We start from the raw sequence: 25,875 nt of genomic DNA, 5'->3' as shown, positions 1-25,875 counted from the left end.
GGTCACAGAAGCAACGCTGGTCATAGCCAATGTTATGTCGAAGGCAGAACCGGCAAGAAGATAGCAGCTAGCACGACATCGGTGAAAGATGCTAAGGTAGAGATGGCCAAGTGCTTGCCGCCACCAAAGCCACTGGAATATCTGGACCGTGGTGCTGGTTCGGCAGTGCACGCCACACCGACAGCGATGGCGAGGTTGGAGACCCAGGCTACACCGACGACAGAAATGAGAGAGAAGTTTGTTTAAGTCTCTCGACGTCACAAGGCAAGTGAATCGGCAAGATGGATGCGACAAGGACTGGGTCCTCTCTCAACCAAATGAACCTGGCCCAACAGCAAGGTAGGCTGTGTTGCAACCCAGAAATTGTTTCACAAACTTTTGATTGCTCTTGGCATAACAGAAGGGAAGATAAAAAACCAGGGCTCAGTGTTTGGATCAATAGAATGTGGCCCAAAAGTAATGAAGGGAAATGGGCCTTTCAAAAAAAGAAACTCTGGAATCATGTTGTGTATGGCCAAGTCACCAACTCAGCAGACTGGTGGCTATATTGCAGCCCTTCAGTTTCTCCACATATTTCAAGTGGATGTTCTACTGGCTATGAATATGGCTTGGGAAATATTTGCTTGGAGGGCTAGCATTTGAAAAATCTCTTAGCTTGCGACTTCAACAGTTAAGAGACCACGGTAGAGTTTATTCCACATGCCGCTCAACACATCATATAGTTTACTCTTTACCATGGGAACCAAACTGTAGATTGGAGTTTTACCCTTTTCCTGAACTTCTGGTCCATGGGCAGGCAAACGCGATGTCATGTCAACCTTGTATTTCTGCTGAACTGGAAGCTGCATTTCAAAACTGGGGTTCCTAAGATGCCGAGTCCAATAATCCTAATGGGAGGCAAGAACCGAATTTGTGGCATCAACCGGCTGGGGACACATTGATTCTTTGCCAATTATGGGCCAAATAGAAGTAAAAGGCTGATTTATAGCGCTGACTCAACGACTGGTCGTGTTCTTAAGGTGATAAGGAGCCTGGGAATGGGGGAGAATGAGCTGAAGAAGAAGGGCTGGGAGCACTACAATAGGTGCAGCATTTTTACTGATGCTCTTAGTAGGGAATGAGCTGCCAGTACAACCTGAAGAAGTGTTGACAGCAACTCTAGGTTCTCTGGTTGAATTACAAAGGCCGGTTACAGGGCATAAGCTGCTGGAGCAAGATGGTTTAACTGTTGGCTCAAAGGGAAATTGTGCTCTCTCATGTGCCCGGAGCTTGTCATGTTTTACACACTGGGATCTTGGAGGTTAGTCTTATTTTTAAGCGACAACTTGGTTCATATCTTTTCAAAAGTAGGATCCAGGTGCCGGAATTCATAGTCATTTTCCAAAGTGTGCAGGGGTGTTGATTAAATGCAAGCTGTTGCCAAATTAGCAGTACATTTTGGAGCAGCAACCCGCATTCAAGGACCATTTCCTCCCTCCGTCCTTGGGGACAAGGATGTTTTAGGGCAAGGGAGAGATGATGCGGACCTAATTGCTAGTAGTAGTAATAGGCCCAATATTACTATATTTATGTTAGGAGGAGCAAGGGGAGAATATCCTTTATACTCATTAATTGGTAACGTAACTGCCTCGCTGATATGGGCAGTAAGCTAACAAAGAGAGAGTGAGGTAGGCACATGGAGTGTGAAGGAGAGAGAATGTGCGTGAGGGGGGTATAACTTTGTGAAGGGAGGGTGAAGCTAGGAGAAACTGAGTTAGAAATGGGAGAGAAATGCACTCTCAAAATTGCCCTGCGTCTGTTTTCTTCTTTCTTCTTGTAGTTCCCAAAAATGGGTCTGCGTTCATCTCGCAATTCCAGAATTAATCAATACAAAAGCATTTCAGTTCATTTCACTTCCGTATATTTATGGAACCTAACATGATACCGTGTCATGAATCAACTATTCTAAAAAGTTTAAACTGTGGTGTGAAAACACATAAATGGTTTTATTATATTTCTAATAGCACTAACAAATTTAAGTACTAACCTTCATATCCGGCTGAGTGTTGAAAAGACGAAGCATAGCAAGCTCAGCAGATATAGTCTTTCCACTTCCGGTTGGAGCTCCTAATAGAACATTATTGTCCGTGTGATACAAGACATGAAAAGTCTGCCCAAGTAATCCATATGTTATGTATGTAAAACAATGGTGCATAATCAAAAAAAAAAAATTCAGTAAAGCAAATGAAGCAAACCTGTGTTTGAATGGGATTAAAATGTGAAAATTTATACAAATTTTCGAAAGCACTGTTGCCGAGGGAAGACACAGGAAGAGGTTTTAAATCAAGGAGTTCAGTGTGAGAAGTACGAGCCTGATGAAGATATATTCTAAGTATCAGAGACATAGAATGGCTACCCAGTTGCCACTCAAGAAACGGGAAAGGAAATAAAAGGATGTGTAATACCTCTGGCAATGGTAAATTATGAAAAGTAATAGTGTAGAATGCCTCTGAATGAAGCCACGAATCAGAAATAGCATGAATGTAGTATTGCGGTGGGTGCGGTTCAAATATAGGAACAGTGAAGGAAAGCTTGTGAGGTACCCCCTTAACCATCCGCTTCGTCAGGGTAAAGAGCTCTGAGTGGTAAATGTGGTCATTCTCGGAATCCTGCTCAAAATAGTTGATCATGCATCCAATTTCGAGTTAGAAACTATGAAGCCATAAATTCAGTTCTGCAACAAGATGCCTCGAGAAAAAGCCTACATGGCATGCTTCCCTAGCGGCTTATTTGTGCCATCACCAAACTTACAATACCACTGAACAGTTTCATTGGAAAATCTAAATAACTAAGCTATCAATCTAGATACAAATTAAACAGAATCTAAATTAGACACGTGGGAAACTCCTAAAGTTTAAAAATAAAAGATCCTGACTAAGCTATCAATCAAGATAATATCAAACAGAAAATAAATTAGACACATGAGCAACTCCTAAAGTTTAAAATTAAACATTTTGACTCCACTAAAATCCAATCACATTGAAAAATGCATACCAAAAATATAATTATAACAAGAACCGAAAAATCATCCCATTTAATGGGGTCAGCAACATCAATCAATCAATGTGATAGGGCTATATTAAAAACAAAACTTTCAGTAAGACTATTTCATAAAAATTGGCAGTGACATGTTAGAAGAGTAAAATGCTATATTAAAGAATAATCCTTGGACATTTGTAGATCTACCAACTACTAGAGAACTTATTGGTTGCAAGTGGATTTTTAGAACAAAACAATATCCTGATGGAACAATAAACACAGACTTTTTGAATGCACAGAGACTTCTTCTCCAGTCATTAAACCGGTCACTATCAGAATTATCCTAACACTAACATTTGGCTGGGTATTGCTGCAAATTGATGTAAACAATGCCATTATGAATGGTTTTGTACAAGAGGAAGTTTTCATGACTCAACTCCCTGGTTTTGAGCCTACAGACAAAGCAAGAGTTTGTAAACTACACAAAGCAATATATGGGCTAAAACTAGCTCCAAATGCTTGGTTTGAAAGAATAGAGCCAGTTTTGGCTATATAAAAAATGAAACTTTCGGTAAAACTATTTCAAAAAAAAATAATTAATTTATAAATATCTTGGCTAGATAAAATGGATAGCATAAGCATGTTGGCAACATACTAAAGTTTCTTAATCACAGAGAAAATTTGGCATTTTAGCCCATACATTGCTTTGTGTAGTTACAAAGCAATAAATGGGCTAAAACTAGCTCCAAATGCTTGGTTTGAAAGAATAGAGCCAGTTTTGGCTATATAAAAAATGAAACTTTCAGTAAAACTATTTCAAAAAATAATAATTAATTTATAAATATCTTGGCTAGATAAAATGGATAGCATAAGCATGTTGGCAACATACTAAAGTTTCTTAATCTCAGAAAATTTGGCATATTAGGCTATTGGCTTCCAGATGACATTAAGCACATACTTAAAAGAGATAATGAAGTGGTAACTCAAAGAAGTCCCACATTGCCAAGATTAGCAAGTGCACAAGTGCATATATAATAAAGAACACACACACCCATTGCCTTAAGCCTAAGGTTTTGTGGTGTGGTTCTAACTTAGGATTTCTAACATGGTATCAGAGCTGGTCTGATCCAAGCCATGACTTCCGCTTCCAAAAAAAAACGAAAAAGAAAAGTAAAAAAAAATCCGAAAAAAAAAAGCAAAAATGGCAGTCCCATTTGCGCAAGCCAAGGCCTCAAACTCAGACGAAGGACCACAAGTCCAAGGAACTCTGATGCTCCCGCTAGAGTACTAGCCCAGACAAAGAAAGTCGAAAGGCAGACTCAGACGAAGGAGCACAAGTCCGACGACCACTGATGTTCCCGCTGGAGTGCAAGGCACAGTCAAAAAAAAAAAATGGAGTCCCAATTGAGGGGGAGTAATAGAGATAATGAAGTGGTAACTCAAAGAAGTCCCACATTGCCAAGATTAGCAAGTGCACAAGTGCATATATAATAAAGAACACACACACCCATTGCCTTAAGCCTAAGGTTTTGTGGTGTGTGGTTCTAACTTAGGATTTCTAACAATACTCATGTAAGGGAGTATCCCAACCCAAACTATTTGAGTAGTAACAAATTTACACCTTCTCACACATTATTAGTATCTATTGATTGTTAGATTGTTATCTCATTACTGTAACAAGTTAGGTACTCTGTTATGATCAGAAACACATAATTGATCCAATAAACTGCACAAAGCAAGAGGAAGTTTTCATGACTCAACTCCCTGGTTTTGAGCCTACAGACAGAGCAAGAGTTTGTAAACTACAGTACACAAAGCGATATATGGGCTAAAACAAGCTCCACAAGCTTGGCTTGAAAGAATAGAGCCAGTTTTGGCTATATAAAAAATGAAACTTTCGGTAAAACTATTTCAAAAAAAATTATTTATAAATACTTTGGCTAGATAAAATGGATAGCTTAAGCATGTTGGCAACATACTAAAGTTTCTTAATCACAGAGAAAATTTGGGATATTAGGCTATTGGCTTCCAGATGAGATTAAGCACATAGTCATGTAAGCGAGTATCCCAAACTATTTGGGTAGTAACAAATTTACACCTTCTCACACATTATGGGTATCTATTGATTGTTAGATTGTTATCTCATTAATGTAACAAGTTAGTTACTCTGTTAGGATCAGAAACACATACTTGATCCAATAAACTTAATCTTTGTAACTATTTTCAATGATCAATGTTGAGAAGTCCCACATTGACTAGAGATATGGCCAAGATAGCCCTTATATATGGGAAGGCAATCCTCAACTCTTGAGCAAGCTTTTGGGGAAGAGTTAGGACTCCAAATTCTATTAAGGTATCAGAGCCTATCCTATATCCGTTAACTGGAGACTGTTAGAGAAAACAGAAAGAGAGAAAAAGAAATGCATCTGAAAACTTCTATTATGAATTGGCTAAACTGATACAGAGAAGATGAATCCTTATATAGGATTGTAGAAGCTTGTTCAGCAAGTTAAGCTAACAACCTAACTGCTATAACTACTCCTAACTGAATTGACAGCTGGCATAACAGAATTGACAGCTAACATAACAGAATAACAGAAAAGACTAGTGTGTCCAGCTGACATTCCAGCTGGCACAAACACAAGTACACATAGGCGATATTTTCATATCCCTAACCTTCCTATTCACTCTAATAGAGACCACCCGTATATGGGCCACCCTGCAGATGCTTATTCCTGCATATTCCACGCTCTAGATGTCCAGCCCTGGGCCTAAGAGGGTGTGTTGAGAAGTCCCACATTGACTGGAGTTACAGAATATATTTCCACAAATGCTTCTGTCACTCTTCTCTCTCTGTCTCTCAAACTCTTCTATGGTATGAGAGCCTACGTTCATCCGTTTATTGGTCGCAATATGCTTGTTAGAAGTTAGCTACTTTTTGTATTGATCAGAAACACAACTGATTCTACAAATCTAATCCTTGTAAACATTTTCAATGTCACTAACAGAATACATTTCCTCAAACTCATCCTCTCTCTCTCTCTCTTCTCTCTCTGTCTCACAATCTCCCTTATCGTATCGAAGTCTATCCTAGATCTGTTTATTGGGCCACCTATAAAATAGGCCACCTGTAGATATTCAGTTTCGTAAACTTCACGCTCCACATGTCCAACTTGGGCATGTGGGTGTCTGTAGAGGTCTCACATTGACTAGAGATATGGCTTCCTTATATAGGGTAGAGCAATCATCATCCTAAGCTAATTTTGGAATAGAGTTAGACTTAACTTAAATTCTAATATAGTATCATAGAAAACTTAGTATTCAAAAGATATTATCTTTAATGAACATAATTATCCATACTCACAACTTTTTTGTTCAAATTTTTCAGTCAGCTATCTTATCAACTCCCATTTTTTTCTATTCCTATTTGCAAATCCTCCACTAGCACAAAATCAACAACAATATTAATAACAAAATACATCCCCACAGCCTTCTCAACAAGTTACTGACACTAATTCACATTCATCATCCACACATGTCTTCTAATCCTTCAACTTCCTCTTCCTCATCTACAAATTATGTTTCTTCTAGACCTATTAATTTGCATACAATGGTAACAAGAAGTAAAAATGGAATCATAAAACCTAGACTGCGGCCAACTCTTCTTCTTAATCATGTGGCACCTACTAGTGTTAAACAATGACATGGTAGAGAGAGAGAGAGAGAGGAGAGAGAAAGTGTAAATGAACTAACTAAATTGTATTAGCTGAATATCTCATAGTTACAATAGGTATTTATAAGCCACAGTGGCTTGTGTCACAAGCTACTGACAGCTGTACTAACAGCTGTACAATATTAACAGAGTTAATATCTCTATAAAACACTAACAAATACTACTGACTTGCAGCAGGTGCTTAGACTACCTAAGGCTTTTACATTGGTGGTGCACGCTCAGAATCAGTTCCTCACCTGTCTTTACATTTTACTCGTGCTTTCAGTAAATGTTGGGTGTGTCCCAGGTATCTGAACCAATTCTTAATGATTAGTTTTCATGGTTTTGGAAGAAGTAAACGGACCAAATTTTTGTTTTAATCTGCAATATAAGCTACAATTAGGTGAATTTAGTGGAAGCACAAATCCGGCATTTCTAAGGAGGTTCTTTCGCACGTCTCTTAATTTTGGAATAAGATCAGGTATTTGATATCTAATTGGTCTGAAGCATATTGTCCTTGTAATGCAGATTAACAAGCAGATATGCTGAGCAATTGGGAAGATTTGTTTCATTTGTATTTCCCATAGTATTTTTACGTTTTAATCCCTTATTTAGGAGTATTCCTTACCCTACTTTCTCTTTTTAATTATTTCTCTTCATCTTAATACATTTCTCTTATATAAAAACAAAATAAATCTTAAGTTTTTTTTACAAAATGTAAACAATTTTTATGTGTCTGATATGCAAACAAAATCTATTTACCTCTACCAAAATCCACCAACGTTGAGCAGTACCATGAAAACGATCTTTCCAAATGAAAACAGGCGTGATGACCAAATCAACCTGAAAAATATGATTGATTATGTAAAAATGGATATGACGGTCATACATGCATGCACGCACACACACTCACACACACATTATACACGCATCAGCGTTGTTAATTGCGGATGGTGGGTCATGGCGGAAATCCAAAATCCCGCCATACATGACAAATAATGGCGGAATATGATGGAAATGGCAGCCATATAGTGGGATATCGGCCATGGCGGGAAGCCAAAAAAACCTCCATGAGAAACCGCCATGGCGGATATTTGATAACACTGATTCGCATGCATCTGTGCATGCACACAGACATACATAAATATACACACACACACACACACACATACAAACAACCAATTGAAAAGTTGCATTCTCATTAGTCTGGAAAAGATTAGTCAGTGTGGAATTACCTTCAAGACAGTTCTGGTTATTGGACTCACAGTTGCTGATAGCTGAAGTGATGGAAAATTCCCAAGGAATTGCTTGACCAACTGAAAAATAACAGAGATAAGAAAATAATAATCAACATTTCTTCAACATCTGAACCCACGTCCAAAGGAAATCTGGGAACACCATCCTACTAAAATGGGACATACCTTTCCTCCATGTGCATAACGAATTAACGCCCCAATATCTTTTTCCTCCATCTCCAGTAGGCGATCTAAGTCAGCCTCTCTCTCTTCAAGCTTCCGCAATATCTAAGAACCAAAAAGTACTATCAGACACTAGTATGAAACCTAGCTAGTGAATATAGTGAAAACTGTGGTTAAGGACCAACTTCAGCAGAAAGGTCCTTGTCAAACTGTCTAAGAGGATGTTGGTACGGCCAAATTTGGCGATCTACTGCTTTGCAATACTCCAACATGAACAGTGACATCTCACACCAGCCTCTTCGCAAACAAATCTCAAATAAAGCCCTCATTATACGAGCCAAGCTTGCACTTATGTATGCAGCATCAGATACCAAGGAAAAAGAATCTATGGAGCCTCGAGATATGTACAACTGCAAACAACAAGCCATATATTGTTCATGCACTTATTCAGGTATCTTTACAGGTAAACAAAGTCAACAGCTTAAGAACACAACCTGAATGAGAATGGAAATCTTTCCATATTTATTTGAAGGACCACCCTTAATTTCTAAAGGGCATGATGTGCGTGCCAACATCTCTAGTTCATTCTGTTCTTCTTCTCGAACAGCAATATTCTCAAATTCAGATGAATGGGCAATCATGTTAATCACCTAGAACAACAGAAAAAGTAACAAGAACATGAAAAGGAAAATTATAAATTATATAAGAACCAGTCAGACTGTATACATGTTTCCACAGGATTACTGCTTTTGTAAGTTTAAAGAAAAATAAATTATTAACAAGATAAATCACAAATAAATATATATATATTCTTAAAGTAAAATAACACCTTTTATAGAAAAAATATATATATAAAAGAAAAAAGGATGAATTAATAAAAATATGCAGGGCAAGGTATCATCACAAGCATTAAATAATGAAAAAAAAAACGCCAAGAACGTGCAGCAAGGTTGAATCTTCAACAGTAATTAAAACCTTCTTTACAATATATCACAATCTACTACCTCGCTGTCATTCATGTGGCGTCTCAGCATTTCATTGTATGTTTGAACACTTGAAAATTGAATGTAAAAATGGCTTGCAATACGACCAAGCTCAGTACAGTAAAAGCTGCCACTTTTCTCATCAAACCGCATCATTTTTGCTTTATCAAGTGCACGTGCAGCATCAATTACAAGAGATCTTTGCTTAGAACTCAAATTGGGATCTGCCATCACCTAAAGCATGGAGGATCAAGAAATAACATGTGTTACTCCAGACATTATATAAGAACTTAACATTAGAAAACCTTTAAATGCATAAACACAATCCCCAAAATACTTTTTTTCCAAATGATAAGTGAGAGGAACTCAATGCTAAAAATCTGTGAAATGCAGCAAATTATTAACCTTCTATTTTATTTTGTGGTATCTATAATTTATATTCTTCCCTCACAAACATTAATTATCAACCTTTCCATTATGTTCAAGAATCCTGTCGCTCAACACCTCTTCTTTCTTTCCATGCAAAAACTCCCTTTTCAAAATGACAAAGTCTACTATTTCTACCCATTCAGTTTGTATTCTGTTAGCAGTCAGTTAGACAGTTGTTAATAACAGAGTTAGGTCCTGATCCAGGGCACTCACTCGTGTGTTTCAAACCTGTTACTGTTTTTACTTATATATATATGCCATAGATAATCCTAAATTCACAAATACATTATAGAACTAGTTGAACTTAAATAAAGGAAAAGTTTGAAGTTCGGTACCTCATCCCAACCAATACCATATGCTAACGGATTCATCCTCATCCTTATGAAAAGATATGTATAACCAAGCCATGCACAGGCTTCCTTAACATTAGTTACAGTACCCAATGCCACCTCAGCATTCAAGTTATCTTTCAACGAGGTAATAAACTGCAAAAAATACAAAGAAGTCAGGGTACACAATCCCAAATACATTAAGAAAATCTTGTGCATGATGTTGTGCACCAGCAAAGATTCAAAGTACACATGAAAATGACTAACTATTTTATGATCATTACCTGGCTTTCTATAGGCAGTTGACTTGTCAAAAGTCGTAAATAATATGCCAGTTTCTCATGAGATGTAATTATGATACCTTCACCACTTTTGTCAAACTGAGGTCTCCCAGCTCGCCCAAATATCTACTTGAAAATATCATAGAAACAGAAACTTCGCTAATATAAAAAAAAGTAAGCACTTCATATTTTCCAAATACAGGAAACCCCATGCTTTACCTGCATAACATCAAGCATACCCAGGTCTCGCCACCCACCAGCTTTTGGATCATATAATTGGGTACCCTGGAATAAAAAACAACCTTCAGATAAATATCCAAATTAAGTGGCAAAAGTAATTCAAGGCCCCAAGGACCTAGTGAAATAATAACTTATTACAGAATCCCTGGGGAAAAAACAAGAATATAAAACCAAGCTGCTGACTAGAGATAACAGGGAATATGATCAGCAGCTACCTAAATAAAGTTTTACATATTGGCACGATAAGATTCCACCACAACATTATGCTTCAGCGCTAGGATTTTGTTTCAAAATCCACTTTGTAGAAAAACAGAACATTTATAAAATTTATTAAAAAATAAAAGCAAAAAATTATTCCTGGAGGCAAGGGTTGTTGTAAACTCATGTCAAAAGCAACTGCATACTGGAAAGTACAAAAAATATCTGACAGACCAACTCTCCTAATCGTGCTTAAGATGCGAGGGGATGCCTTGGAATAAGTATAAACTCTAAGACTTGCCCTCAGATAAAAACACTTTAAGCCGAGGGTAGATCAAGCACAGGATCATAAGACCTAAAGCTGCAATTTATTTATGCAGAAATGAGAATTGCGAGGATAAAAAATTTAACTAGCTGGCCAAAGAGGCTTTATTAATGTTAAGGACTAACTGCCCTAAGATTAAGAACTGAAGCTGTCCGTTGCAGGTACAGAAAAATGTTTTTTTATCTTTAACAATCTGCAGCAGGAAACTAAACCGTGACCAGCAATTGCAAAATCATGCAGCGCACACATAAGAGAAACAGATAGATTGAAACAGCTAACAGGACCAAAGCTGCATTCTAGAATGTAATTAGATAAGAAAATTGCAAAGGTTGTGGAACTAGATCAAATGGACAATACATAAAAATATAAGTGTCATCTCAACAAGTTGTAGTAAAATAAAGTTGTCCCCTTATTTACTCTCACTATATTAGGATATATGTAGTCACATGCTGACATGGCATTGCTGACATGTCAATCTGTAACAGAATTAGTTATTAGGTGTAACAGAATCAGTTACACAGTAACTGATTCTCTCTCTCTCTCTCTCTCTCTCTCTCTTAGTAACAGCTTGCTACGCAAGCTTCTCTGATTCTATAAATAGCTAAATGCTATTCATTGTAACTCAACTTTTCAGAAATACAATTCAGTTTACAATTCAGTTAGAATTTCAACATGGTATCAAGAGCAGGGAACGATCCTTGATCTTTTTTTTTTCTCTGGTTTCTCTTCTTCTTCACCATGGCTGGTGAAGCTCCAGAAGCTCCTGTGCCAGTGGCTCAACCATCGTTGAGTGCTTCTTCTCTGGTTCACAAGCTCACCTTGAAGCTTGATGATACGAACTTCCTCTCATGGAAGCAACACGTAGAAGGAATTGTGAGAACTCATCGCTTGCAGAGTTTTCTCACAGCACCGCAGATTCCTCTTCGTTTTCTCACTGATGAGGATCGTGAGAATGTGGTTGAAAATCCTGCGTATCAAGCCTGGGAACAACAGGATTCAGCGTTGTTCACTTGGCTTCTATCGTCTCTTTCACCTACTGTTCTTCCTACTGTTGTGAATTGTACTCAGTCATGGCAGGTTTGGGAAGCAGTGCTTGATTTCTTCCACGCACACTCGCTTGCTCAGTCCACACAACTCAGATCTGAGTTGCGATCCATCACCAAAGGATCGAAGAGTTCTTCCGATTATCTGAAGCGTATCAAATCCATTGTGAACGCTTTGATCTCGATTGGAGATCCGGTTACGTATCGTGAGCATCTTGAAGCGATTTTCGATGGCCTTCCTGAGGAGTATAGTCATCTCATGACTATTGTGAGTAGTCGCGAGTTTCCGTGCTCGATCTCGCAAGCTGAAGCTATGGTCATCGCACACGAAGCACGTTTGGAGCGTATGCGTTCGCGTCAGACTCCTGCGACTTCTCCGTCTGCTTTCCTTGCTCAGGCAGTTGCGCCTCCGTCAGCGCCACCGCAAGCGCCACCGTCTGCGCCACTTCCTGCGCCATCACCAGCGCCGCCTCCTCCGCCTTCATCAGTCGCATCTGAGGTTCATTACGCCTCTCGCACTGATTCAGAGGATCGTGCATATGAAGATCGCGATGATGATCGTTCTCGCTCCGGTGACAATCGCGATCGCGGAGGCTACAACAACCGTGGACGCGGTGGACGTGGTGGTTACAACAACCGTGGACGCGGTGGTGATCGATCTTCAGTTCAGTGTCAGATCTGCCATAAGTATGGTCATGATGCTAGCATCTGCTATCATCGAGGCAACTCTGCTTCCCCTGCACAGAATGCTCAGCCAAACGTGTCTTCCAACACACCTATGCCTTCTCCTTATGGTTTTGGCTCATCTTATGGCATGATGCCTCAGTTTGGATACTCACCTTTTCGTGGATTTCAACCTTTTGGTGCACCTGCACAGTTTGGCATGCCTTTTGCTGGTGGATCTGGTTTTCCCCTTGCATCTGGTGCAATGTTTGCCCCTGGCTATGGATATGCTTCTCCAGCATCATCCACCTTTGGTTTTGGCTTCCATCCTCGAGCTCCACCACCACAGCCTCGTGCACCACAAGCTATGCTAACTTCTGCACCTTCCACTCTAGGAAATTGGTTTCCAGATTCAGGTGCAACTCATCATGTTACTCATGATGCTTCTGCAGTTTCCGATTGTGTGTCAGTGACTGGGAATGATCAAGTGTACATGGGAAATGGTCAAGGTTTGCCTATCACATCCATTGGTTCAGCTTCCTTTTCTTCTCCCTTTCACACACACACTACTCTTCAACTTAAAAACCTATTGTTAGTTCCTAATATTACTAAAAACCTGGTTAGTGTTAGCAAATTTGCAAAGGATAATGGTGTTTTCTTTGAGTTTCACCCTTTTCATTGCACTGTTAAATCTCAGGATACTTTTAGGACTCTTCTCCGAGGCTCTCTTGGTCCAGATGGCTTATATTCCTTTGATGGCATGCACTCTTCAACATTCAACAAGGGTTCTCCTCCAGTTTCTGCCCCATCTGCCTTCTCAGTGTCCAAGCCTGCATCTTCTGCAGTTACTTCTTCTGTTTCAGTTTCAAATAATGTACCTAGTCCCACAGCTTATGACTTGTGGCATTCTAGATTAGGGCATCCTCATCATGAGGCTCTGCAATTAGCACTATCCACTTGTAAGATACCAGTTCCTCATAAATCAAAATATAACATTTGTCAATCTTGTTGTGTTGCAAAGTCTCATAGATTGCCTTCATCTTCCTCTACTACTATATATACTGCACCTTTAGAATTAATTTTTGCTGATTTATGGGGTCCTGCCTCCATTGAGTCTTCTACTGGCTATCTTTACTTTCTCACTTGTGTTGATGCTTATTCAAGGTTTACATGGATTTATCCAATTAAGAGGAAGTCTGATACCAGTTCTGTTTTTCTTCAATTTCAAGCTATGGCTGAATTGAAGTTTAGTTTAAAAATCAAATCTGTTCAAACAGATGGTGGCACTGAATTCAAACCTTTAGTCCCATATTTTCAGAAACTAGGCATTAATCATAGGCTTACTTGTCCTCATACACACCATCAAAATGGTAGTGTTGAGAGGAAGCATCGCCATATTGTAGAAACTGGATTGTCTCTTCTAGCTTGTGCTAACATGCCTACTTCCTACTGGGACCATGCTTTTCTTACTGCTACCTTCTTAATCAATAGACTACCTACTCCTGTTTTGGATAACATCAGTTCTTACCATAAGCTTTTCAACACTCCTGCTGATTATTCTATCCTTAGAGTGTTTGGAAGTGCATGCTATCCTCATCTTAGGCCTTACAATTCCTCTAAATTGTCCTTTAGGTCTAAGGAGTGTGTGTTTCTTGGCTATTCCTCCTCTCATCAAGGTTATAAGTGCCTAGCAGCTGATGGTAGAATTTACATCTCTAAAGATGTTAAATTTAATGAGTTCAAGTTTCCATACACCACTTTATTTTCTCCTCCTTGTCCTGATTCCAATAATGCACATATTTCCTCTATTATTCCTGTTGTTACTTCTGTGCCTCATGTGCAGCAACCAGTTCTTAGTCACCAATCTTCCCAGTCTACTGGCAGCACATCTCAAGTATCTCCTGCACCACTTCAGTCTCCACAGCAGAGTCCAGCTTCTGCAGTCAACAGTTCTGCCACTCCAGCAGCTCCAGTTCCTGGTTCTGGTTCAGCAACCACTGCATCTGCACCTTCCAATTCAGTTCCTGCCACTGAGTCTTCTCAGCCTCCACCAGTGGTTAATGTGCATCCCATGCAAACCAGGGCAAAGTCTGGCATTGTTATGCCAAGGCTTTTTCCCACTTTGCTTCTAGCACAGGCAGAACCTACAACCACTAAGCATGCTCTTAAAGACCCTAAGTGGTTGGCAGCTATGAAGTCTGAATATGAAGCTCTCATGACCAACAATACTTGGACTTTGGTGCCTCTTCCCAAGGGAAGACATCCTATAGGGTGCAAGTGGGTGTTTAGAATAAAGGAAAATGCTGATGGCTCAGTTAATAGGTATAAAGCCAGACTTGTGGCTAAGGGATACCATCAAGTGAAAGGTTTTGACTATGCAGAAACTTTTTCTCCTGTAGTTAAACCTATTACAATTCGTTTGATTCTTACCTTGGCTGTGTCTAAACAGTGGCATATTCACCAGCTTGATGTGAATAATGCCTTTCTTCATGGTGCCCTCCAAGAAGAAGTATATATGCAGCAGCCTGCTGGTTTTCAAAGTGCAGACAAGACCCTAGTTTGCAAGCTGAACAAAGCTTTATATGGGCTCAAACAGGCTCCAAGAGCTTGGTTTGATAGGTTGAAGACAGCTCTAATCAAATTTGGGTTCAGGGCAAGCTGTTGTGATCCTTCCCTCTTTACTTTCCATCATAAGTCAAGTATCATCTATATTTTGGTCTATGTAGATGACATCATTATCACAGGGAATTTTCTGCCCTTTATTCAAGAGATTGTTCAAAAGCTTAATTCTGAATTTGCTTTAAAACAATTGGGTCAGTTAGACTATTTTCTTGGTGTTCAAGTCCATCACTTGCAAGATAGGTCTCTCCTACTTACTCAGACCAAATACATTGGTGATCTTCTTGAAAGAGCAGACATGGCTGAAGCTAAAGGCATCTCTACACCTATGGTCAGTGGTGCCAAACTAAGCAAGCATGGAGCAGATTATTTTGCAGATCCTACACTCTATAGGTCCATAGTTGGGGCCTTGCAATATGCCACTCTTACCAGACCTGAAATAAGCTTTTCAGTCAACAAAGTGTGTCAATTTCTCAGTCAGCCCTTGGAGGAACATTGGAAGGCAGTTAAGAGGATATTGAGGTATCTAAAGGGTACAATTCATCATGGCTTGCATATCAAGCCTTGTTCTCTGCATTCTCCAGTAGCTCTAGTGGCATACTGTGATGCTGATTGGGGATCTGATGTTGATGACAGGAGATCCACCTCAGGGTCATGTGTTTTCTTTGGTCCTAATCTTGTCTCTTGGACCTCTAAGAAGCAAACTTTGGTAGCCAGGTCTAGTACTGAAGCAGAATATAGGAGTCTTGCTAATACCTCAGCTGAGTTGCTATGGATTCAATCATTGTTACAAGAGCTGCATGTTCCCTTCACAGTTCCCAGAATTTTCTGCGATAATATGGGAGCTGTTGCATTAACTCATAATCCAGTATTGCATACCCGCACCAAACATATGGAACTTGACATTTTCTTTGTTAGAGAGAAGGTGCTGAATAAGTCTTTGTTTGTTCATCATGTTCCTTCCATTGATCAGCTTGCTGACCTCTTCACCAAAGCACTTTCTCCTACTCGTTTTGAAGACCTTAGAAGCAAACTTAATGTGACTGAGAAACTAGTTTCTCACCCACCTTCAGTTTGAGGGGGTGTATTAGGATATATGTAGTCACATGCTGACATGGCATTGCTGACATGTCAATCTGTAACAGAATTAGTTATTAGGTGTAACAGAATCAGTTACACAGTAACTGATTCTCTCTCTCTCTCTCTCTCTCTCTCTTAGTAACAGCTTGCTACGCAAGCTTCTCTGATTCTATAAATAGCTAAATGCTATTCATTGTAACTCAACTTTTCAGAAATACAATTCAGTTTACAATTCAGTTAGAATTTCAACACACTAAAAGCATACAACTTGACATATTCCACCTAGAGCCCTTCCCCCACAAGTTCTATTTTTTTTTTTGGTACATCGGAATGATAAATTACACCCACCAAGAATCAATCCCTGGACCTCCCTCTACCCAACCCATATGTCCCTCAGCTCCTACCACTTGAGCTTTTGTTGAATTATCTAAAGACAATATTCTTTTACTAAAAAAGAACAATATCTATCAGCCATTCAAATTCTCAATGCTGTGATACTAATGACCCTAACAGATCTCTAGCAACATTTCCCCTTTTCATCCAATTCCTGAAATTTTGACACATGATTTTCAACTTATATATAACCAAAGGCTTAATTGCAACTTTGGTCCCTGACATTTACCAATTCCACGATTTTAGTCCCCCACCTAATTTAATTACACGGATGGTCCCTGACTTTGCTGGTCGTCTGCAACATTAGTCCTGCCGTTTATTTGTTAACGAAGAAGGTTTACGTGGATGGTCACTTAGCTGATGTGGAAGTCGAATTGGAGAGAGAAAGAGACCAGCAACTGATTCAATCTTCTTCCTTGCCTCCAGGGACTCATTCGTTCTTTATCTCTTCCTTTTTCGCTCAATCTCAAGCTTCGAAACATCTTCCTCACGGTGCTTTGTTTTTTAAGGAGGAAGAGGGTAGAAGATGATCGTTGCAGGTCTCACGTGCAACTCGCATGCTTCCCTCTCTCTTCAGTCCTTCTTTCTCTCTCCAATTGGACATCCACGTAAGCCTCCTCCGTTAACAAATAAACGGCAGGACCAACGTTGCAGACGACCAGCAAAGTCAGGGACCATCCGTGTAATTAAATTAGGTGGGGGACTAAAATCGTGGAATTGGTAAACGTCAGGGACCAAAATTGCAATTAAGCCATAACCAAATATTTGAAATTTGAAAACATGATCAACATGAAAATTTCGACAATTCAAAAAACGGATTGATGAAATGGAATCATATTTAATATAAAAAAAAACAAATAAGATACAGAGCAATTGTGGTTCAAACCTTTATGACAACTGTGTGAGCAGGTAGATTGACACCCCATGCCAGAGTTGCTGTACAGACAAGTACCTAAAAGCAGAAAAAGCATGCTTAGATGCAAACTTTTAGCAATTTCTAAAAGGGTCTATTCTGGAAAAACAGAGAGCATATGCTCTACCTTCAGAAGTCCATCAGAGAAAAGCCGCTCAGTAAGTCCTCTGTCTGCACGTAACATCCCAGCGTGATGAATGCCCATGCCAAATTCAAACAGGTCAACAACATCTCTATTTCTTGATTTGACAACTTCTCTCTGTAACAGATAAGAGAGAATTATGAACTCAAGAGAAGCATAAGTATTACAAGAAATTTTCAAATAAATGTTTACTCTAACCACCTTCATTAAGGAATATTGCGCATGAGTATTATTACTAAAGAGTTCCAATTCCTCATGCTTCTGTACAAGTTCAACCTGTTGAGCATGGCATACAAGTGATGACTGATGATACTAAAAATAAAATATTGGGCCCATAATAGTGCAATCTGTTCATACACAGAAGTGATATACCTATGATAGTTACAATAATCATGGTTCCAACAATCAATATAAGGACCAAGAACTTAAGATCAAATAATATGAACATAAATGACAAACCAGTTTCTGAGCAGTCTTTGCGGTGTCTTTTCGTGAATGGACAAATACCATTGCCTGATAACCTTGCCTAATAGATTCAACAACCTGCCTCAAACAAAAGAACCAAGGTTAGTAAATTAGCCAACACTGCAAGATTCATAATGTTTTGAAGAGAACAAAAATGTAACAATACCTTTTTATAGCATATATCATTCAACAATTCATTACGGGCTGCAAAGTTTTGCTCACTTATTCCGATGTACTGTTGCGCAAGAGGTACAGGACGATAAGTAGAATCAAAGAAGAAAAGACCTGCGTCTGGATTAACTCTTAGAAACTGTGCAACCTGGAGAAATGAATAGTCAGAATTTGCAGGTAAGGTCCAGCAATACTTCAACCATACAGAACCTCAAAGTCAATAAAGCTAATAAAAACAAGTATATTCTATTCGGACCAATCACCTCCAGGTAATTAGGTAGTGTGGCTGAAAGGCCCACAATGCGTATCATTGTCTGAGATGACTCCACCTGAGATTAAAAGAAAGAATAATTTGTTCAATTAGAAGCAAATTATCATGTAGTGATGTAGGAAAATACAATATAATAAATGGCTTTAGCGGTAGTGGACACCACAGCATAGTAGGAATAGCACCACTGCACAGATTGGCATATCATATAAATTACACCGAAACCAAAAGAATTATCTTTAAGATATCATCAAAACAAAAATTGATATCTAAAGATTCATTATAAGCCTATAAATATGTTGCTATTAGAGAACACCAAGTGGAGACTCAAAGAAGTCCCACATTTGGTATATTAGCTAGTGTACAAGTGTATATATAATAAAGAACACACACACCCATTGCCTTAAGCTTAGGATTTTGTGGTGATGTGTGGATGTAACTTATAATTCTAATAGTTGCATTTGAAGTTTATATAATGCAATTAAAATAAATGATTGTAGAAAACAAAAACATTTCGTTCTGCTCGTAAAAACTACATTTTTGCATAGCCACCAGCCAGAAGTGCCTATCTAATCAAAATTCTAGATTTAATTTTTAAACTAGGGAAAAATGAAACACAAGAAACATCATTGCTAAGAAACCAGTCTGGATTTCTCTACATAAGCTCAATTCACCAGGTACAGAAATGCTTCATGTTAGCTTTACCAGAACTTGCTAAAATTTAGAAACATACTGAATGATTTTACCTGCCGTAGGGTCCTAGCAACTAGAGCTTCTATTACGGGACCTCTATCGTCATTGAGTAGATGCACTTCGTCAATAATTAATAGCTTCACCAGCATTGAGAGTGACATGTCACTGCTCTTGCGAGTAATGACATCCCATTTCTCAGGGGTTGTCACTATCATCTGATTTAAACCATGAACAAAAACAAGAAACTTAGTTCACATGCTGGCAAGGAAATCCTAGCCATGGAATTTTCATAGCAAGAAACCTGAGTTTCTTCGAGTTCATTTTTAGAGAGCTGCATATCTCCAGTAAGCTCTCTAACAGTCATATTTAACGGAGATAAACGTTGGCTGAATGTTCTTGTCACTTCTGCAGCCAAAGCCTAGAAATGGCAATAACTTAAAATCACACACCAATGCAATGAACAAAAGGCAAAGCTGAATAGAGAAATAGAAAGAGAAGGGACCCTAGAGCACCAAAATACCTTCATTGGAGCAACATAAACTATCTTAAATTCATCTTTATGCAAGTAACCATCCTTGAAGTGCTGTCCAATCTGCATACAAGTCATCAAGGAATGAAGGATTTCTTCAGGGTTATGAAAAGCATATTTTTATTGACATAAAAATTATGATATATACACACCTCTCCACTTCTTTTCCACCTTCATTTCAATCTATTTCTCTTTTCTCTATCAATCAAATCACCTATCACATTTTTACTTTCTCTCTCCTTTCTTCCTATCTCTCTCTTCCTCCACCTCTCCACACCTCTTTTTTGAGGTGTGAAGATAACATTATTCATAAAAATAGCATACAGTTCATGGATAATAAGTTCACTTCACAGAACTGAAATGAAAAAGCACAAACAAAAGTATAAAACAATAAAACAACACCATGAACACAAATACAATAAATCGCTACAGTTGCTCTAGAGATCTAACAATCAAACTCCTGACCATAAGAATACTCATTAAGTTAAACAAATGAAATAAACATCATTTATCACTTTCCCGTTAATTTTATCACTTCAGCCAAAAAAAAAGGAAAATTCCATTATGGGTTACTTAATATTCATGGCTTGGATAGATCTGGGTACTACAAACCCAGAAACTCTCACTTATCATCTGCAACTGGTGAATCGACTGCTTAGCCCCCCCTCCTCCTTCACCTTATTAGAGAGATATACATCTCAGGTACACACTAGTTATACTAGTGTGTTAGTTGAAGTTCAGTTACCTAGGGTTTCTGTTAACAGTTAAACTGTTACAGCTGTCATGTACTTGTAAAGCTTCTTGTAGAAGCTACTGAGCTTCTTGTAGAAGCTAATGGGCTCTATATAAAGAGCATCAAGTGTATTCAGTTACTAGTGTTAATAAGATTTCAGATTCTGATGCAGCGGAAGTCGTACTAGGATTGCAAGCGCAAATCCTAAGGAAAAGGTTTCTGGAATCCACCAGAAAGGAAATTAGCAAGCGCTAAAACCCTAGAAAATACACTGGAATCCACCAGAGAAGAAGAGAAAACTCTTAAATTTTATTATCAATCAAAACTCCCATAGGTTATGCCTTACAAGTGCTTAAATAGGAAAAGAAAATATCTTAATAGAAAAATAAATAATATCCTAAAAGATCCTAATTGAAAATAAAAGATCCTAATTGAAAATAAATAAGTTCCTAACAAAAAATAATTAAGATCCTAAAAGATCCTAATTACAAATAAGTAAAATTACTAAAATACTAAAATTATCTTAAAAAGCTCCTACATCAGATTCAGTTTCGTTCTGTTACTCTAGCCCTAGTTTCTCTTATTCCAACACACCTCTACCACCGTCCCAAAAACGACAAAGAGGAGGAAGACAAGTTTGAGGACGGAGAGGGAAGCGACCTCCTAACCGGCTCTGGCGGAGACGCAGAGGGACCTGCAGTAGTTGCGGAGGAGGATGAGGGGAGGAGGATCTGGATCTGGTGAAGAAGGTGCGGAAGGGGGAGGATCTAGAGCTGGTGAAGTGGGGGCCGCCGCCAGCAACCATGGCTATAGTGGATAAAGGTGCGAAACTTTTAGGGTTTAATTTTTTTGATATATTCAAGTATTGTAAATTACTAAAAACACCCTTGGTCCATGGGTGGACCATTTTTTAAATTTCCACCCTAGTGGGCACCATAAAATAATTCTAAATCACTATAACACATGTAAAGTATGGCATTTTATACTTTACTTTATAACAAAATGATGATGAACATAGCAGAAAATGAATTGAAAATTAAAGTGTAATGTCAGAAAGGTTTAAGATCAAGGAAGGAAGTAAGGAACACATAAAGTAAACAGCTAGTACATCCAGATTTTTCTTTGTCCCATGAGATCAATAGAGGGACAGAAATCAATCTAAATTGTTGTTTCAGATGACAAAAATATACCATATTTTCAGGAAAGACCAAAATATAATACAAATATTAACCTCGTGCAGAATTGAAATCATAGCTATGTTAGTTTTTCCAGCTCCAGTAGGAGCACACACCTGCAAGCACATGAAAAGCGTTTTAATAAACAAGAAAAGTTACACTCTTTCTCTACAATCATTATTAAAGTTAATTCTGTTTTAAAATTAGATCATAAATCACTCACCAATATATTCTCATTTGTTCCATAAACAGTTTGAAATATCCTGCTCTGAATGCGGTTTAGCGATTTGTAACCACGGAAAGCAGCTTGAGCAAAGTCATCTAACTCGCTGACCTCAATCTGAAAGTGCATAATTGTAGTAGATATGCATTAATAGCACCACTTTCTCACAAACCCATACTTAGAAGACCATTTTAGGGGAATGGAAAAAATAGTAACACTAGTCATGCATTTTGGCAATATTTAAAGAAAGAAAATATGCTAAATGTGGGTTTTAATTTTTTTGATGTAGGTATCATCTTGCAATGACCACAGATCCCAACACAAAAGTTATCCATGTATCAAATCTGCCACTTATTGCATATGTTAATGAAGTATCAATACAGTCACCATTCCCAAATAAGATTCTTAGTCTCATTAAATAGAACAAAAGAGATATACCAGCCTTTCCCCAGGTTTCATTGGCGCGGTTGGTTTTGGGGGAATAATAACCTCTTCATAGCCTTTAAAGTGCTTCTTGACAGTTCCTTCAGGAAGAGCAGTAACAGCTATTGATTGGGACCTATCTCCAGAACCGATCATATCATCAAACAAATTTTTCCTCTGACTTGCTTGAAGTAAAGATGACATATCCAGTGTAGACAAATCACCATCACCAGCATGCTCAACTCCCCGTCTGTTTCGCTTTTCCTCCTTGCGCCGAAGCTTGTCAATTTGCTTTCCAGACTCAGTTTGAACAGTCACCTAAAAAGAAACAGTTCCTTATCGAAGGCAATATTTTTATATAAAGACTGAATATGTGTCTGCATTTCACCAGATTCAAGTGAAGAAATACAGACCAATTTTAAGAAACATGGCCAATACCTGTGTCCCGTAACTAGGCATGCGAAACTGAGGATTTGAAGCATTTTTATCAGATTTCAAAACCAATAAGCCGTGATGAATAGAATCGACAATCTCCTTTCGATGCTGCAAATTGTCATAAATATTCCTACTATAGTTCAAACAAATCCACTAAAAAACGTATCCATCTTTCACCATCAGATAGTTGACATGCATGCCATCAGTCTTGAACTGAAGGTCAGCAACCAACACAATCTTATCCAAACAAAGGGAAAATATGAAAAAAAATCAAAAGCAAACATTTATACTTGACACAACATATGAAGCAATAATGACTAGGTTGTGGGAGGAGAGTAATGTTCACAAAGGGTTACAAGTAACCTTTTAAAGAAATAAGAAGGGGAAGTAGGATATCCTCACCAATAAAAGATTTTGCACAGTCTCAAATGCACTGTCACCAACAAGATCCAACAAATCTCCAGCTATCTTCAAAAAGAGAGAAAAAAGAGAGTTTCAATGTCGCAGAAAACCTCAGTTATAGACAGTACATGTCAAGTTGACATCAAGTAATACCTCTTCACCAGGTTTTTCTGAATTAAGAACTCTACAAATAGCCATAGCCAACTCATCTTGAGAGAACTGTGAATTACAATTCCCAACTATTTTATCACATGCATCTCTTAACCAGGTCAAGTCGAACTTTTCCTTGTCAACAACTGAACGATCTGTTGGGTCAGCATGACCATACTGCTCTTTGTGAGATGATAAAGGAACAGTGTTTTTGAAATCTATCATGTCTCCATCATCTAAGGATACATCAACCAAGAAACGAGATGGCGCATGAAACCCCAAATCAGCTCCAAATTCCAAATCCTCATCAGCATCAAGATTTCTTTCCGAAGAAAAGGCAGAGTTTTTATCGCCAGGCTGCAAATCTAGAAGTCTCTGTGCTAGATGAGCAGCTTGCCTCAACTTGGCATCCGCAATTGCATGACCTATAAGTTTTTGCAATTCTAACCTGCGTACCAATGCCACAAAAGAGTTTATAGTATTTTGAACAATAGTCCAATCCCTCCAACATTCAAAACACTGACAACAATCAGTCAATCAAATAATAAAACCATATTATGGCCTCTACATTTTGCAATATGCACCTAGCAATACAAATTTATAGAACTTCCCCAACAGCGTGTTCAAGTCCTCTAAACGATATTCATCAAGACTCATTAAATTATTCAGATCCAAAAAAACATACACAATCTAACACATGGTCACAAAGTGCAAGTGAAATCACAAAAAACACACTATTCAAGTTCAAGCACTCTTCAAATCTGTAGCAACTGTCAAAACTTCAAAAACCATCACTTACTTTTTCTCAGAAAGGATTCTGTCAATAGAATCCCCCTCCTCCATTGGTCTGCCGAAGAGTCGGTAAACCGCCAGCGCCACCTCACGGAACTCATCAGACGGCATTTCTCCATCAACCAAGTCCACTACAGCTCCTATAAACTGCTTGTAAGCCTGACGCACTTCCACAGAAGCTGCTTCAATTCACCAAACACAAACATGACCATTAATCGCTAACAAACCACCACATCAATCAATTTTTGCATCAACTGAAAATCCAAAAGTAGCCACAAAATACCACCTACCTTCTTCCCAACCGTACACAATCTTCCGAGCGAGTTCCGATTCATCAAGCGACTTCGCAGCACTACGAAACACGAAGCAACGGAAAATGAAAAGTGAAATTGAAAAAAGGGGAAAAGCGATTGAGAATGAATGCGATGTGATAGTGGATTACTTGCGAGGAGGCTTTCGGTTGTGGAGAATGGTTTTGCGATGAAGATAGGCCTGGTCGACATCGAAGGGGTCTCTGAGAGAATTTGAGAAGCGAGGAATCTGAAGCAACATTATCGATATTCGATACACAGAGGCGTAGAACCTTCTGTTATTAAGAAGACCAAGAACCAAGTGAAAGAAGAACTACGGAGACATTGGGTATTGCTTTGTTACTCGAATTTTAAGTCTTCAGTCTGGGTTTTAGCTTGCTCTCCACGTACCAAACACAAAATTTTTCTAAAAAAATCACTTCCACCTCAAAACCCCAATTTTCATTTACCACCGGATTTTCTTTTTTTTACATCTTAAACATAAATTGTACCTCTTTCATGGAATGACCCATAAACCTCGCTCTCTCAACTCATTTGTTCCCTAACTCTGATCACTTGAGCTATCATTCGGATTCGAGGACCATCTACCAGATTTTTTTAAATTAAATTTCGAGTTTTAATTCTCAAATATCTTATTCAAATGTTTTTGGAAGTGACTAGTATTAGCAACATCTTTACGGGTTAAAGAAGTCAAAAAACATTACAAGGTTTTAAAACTCATATTTTCTGGGGATTGACATTTAGGACTCTTCTATGTTCTGTTCGTCAAAATCGGAGACGATCTGTCATATGTTTTTTTTACCTATCCGATGGTGGTGCAGTGGTGGTACGCATCTCCCCTTGCCCTTTGATTCGAGCTTGGTGACACGATTGCAAGATTTTTGCAACAGATCTTCAACATGTCAGACCTATAATGATTAGTTTTTTTATGATGCTGGTTTACGCTATCTGGGAGCTTCGAAACAAGCAGGTCTTCCATGGGGCTAAGCTTCGGTTGTACGGTTATTGTCATGTGTTGCTTCGTTGTAGGCTCCGGCGGTTCATCAGCAACGAGCTCTGGTTCGAGAGTTTCTAGCTACTTGGCATTGTCTCGTGGGGGATGTTGAGAAGATAAACTTTGATGCTTCTTTAAATAGCGGTGTTGTTGGTATGGGTTTTGTTGCGTGAAAATGTTGCGGTGAGATAATGGTAGCGACAATGGCAAATCAGGATGATGTAGCTTCGATTGTACGGCTAACGTTGTGTGTTGCTTCGTTGTAGGCATCAGCAACGAGCTCTGGTTTGAGAGTTTCTAGCTGCTAGGTGTCATCTCGTAGGGG

The 25,875-nt window shown here is 38.6% G+C and overlaps 1 protein-coding gene across 1 annotated transcript in view; it reads right to left on the bottom strand.

Moving 5' to 3' along the window:
* Positions 1-24,914, bottom strand: part of LOC130734599 (DExH-box ATP-dependent RNA helicase DExH14) — a 47,222-nt gene extending 22,308 nt beyond the window's left edge. The window contains exons 1-30 of the mRNA XM_057587087.1: positions 24,688-24,914; positions 24,536-24,597; positions 24,253-24,424; positions 23,457-23,901; positions 23,304-23,369; positions 22,905-23,009; positions 22,482-22,784; positions 22,044-22,160; positions 21,877-21,936; positions 19,904-19,975; positions 19,685-19,801; positions 19,437-19,598; positions 18,686-18,751; positions 18,418-18,570; positions 18,246-18,329; positions 17,988-18,062; positions 17,772-17,903; positions 17,618-17,683; positions 10,390-10,455; positions 10,174-10,296; positions 9,896-10,045; positions 9,153-9,365; positions 8,643-8,798; positions 8,334-8,558; positions 8,152-8,253; positions 7,966-8,046; positions 7,493-7,573; positions 2,445-2,648; positions 2,235-2,351; positions 2,027-2,149 (exon numbers count right to left, since the gene is read on the bottom strand). Of these exons, the coding sequence (XP_057443070.1) occupies positions 2,027-2,149; positions 2,235-2,351; positions 2,445-2,648; positions 7,493-7,573; positions 7,966-8,046; positions 8,152-8,253; positions 8,334-8,558; positions 8,643-8,798; positions 9,153-9,365; positions 9,896-10,045; positions 10,174-10,296; positions 10,390-10,455; positions 17,618-17,683; positions 17,772-17,903; positions 17,988-18,062; positions 18,246-18,329; positions 18,418-18,570; positions 18,686-18,751; positions 19,437-19,598; positions 19,685-19,801; positions 19,904-19,975; positions 21,877-21,936; positions 22,044-22,160; positions 22,482-22,784; positions 22,905-23,009; positions 23,304-23,369; positions 23,457-23,901; positions 24,253-24,424; positions 24,536-24,597; positions 24,688-24,797 (4,008 nt within the window). The 5' untranslated portion in view covers positions 24,798-24,914. The remainder of the gene's footprint in view (positions 1-2,026; positions 2,150-2,234; positions 2,352-2,444; positions 2,649-7,492; positions 7,574-7,965; positions 8,047-8,151; positions 8,254-8,333; positions 8,559-8,642; positions 8,799-9,152; positions 9,366-9,895; positions 10,046-10,173; positions 10,297-10,389; positions 10,456-17,617; positions 17,684-17,771; positions 17,904-17,987; positions 18,063-18,245; positions 18,330-18,417; positions 18,571-18,685; positions 18,752-19,436; positions 19,599-19,684; positions 19,802-19,903; positions 19,976-21,876; positions 21,937-22,043; positions 22,161-22,481; positions 22,785-22,904; positions 23,010-23,303; positions 23,370-23,456; positions 23,902-24,252; positions 24,425-24,535; positions 24,598-24,687) is intronic.
* Between the last annotated feature and the right edge of the window lie 961 nt (positions 24,915-25,875).

Source organism: Lotus japonicus, chromosome 1 (assembly GCF_012489685.1).
Source record: "Lotus japonicus ecotype B-129 chromosome 1, LjGifu_v1.2".
NCBI classification, from domain to species: domain Eukaryota; kingdom Viridiplantae; phylum Streptophyta; class Magnoliopsida; order Fabales; family Fabaceae; genus Lotus; species Lotus japonicus.
Note: the sequence above shows the minus strand (reverse complement) of the source record. Positions and strands in the feature narration are given on the sequence as shown.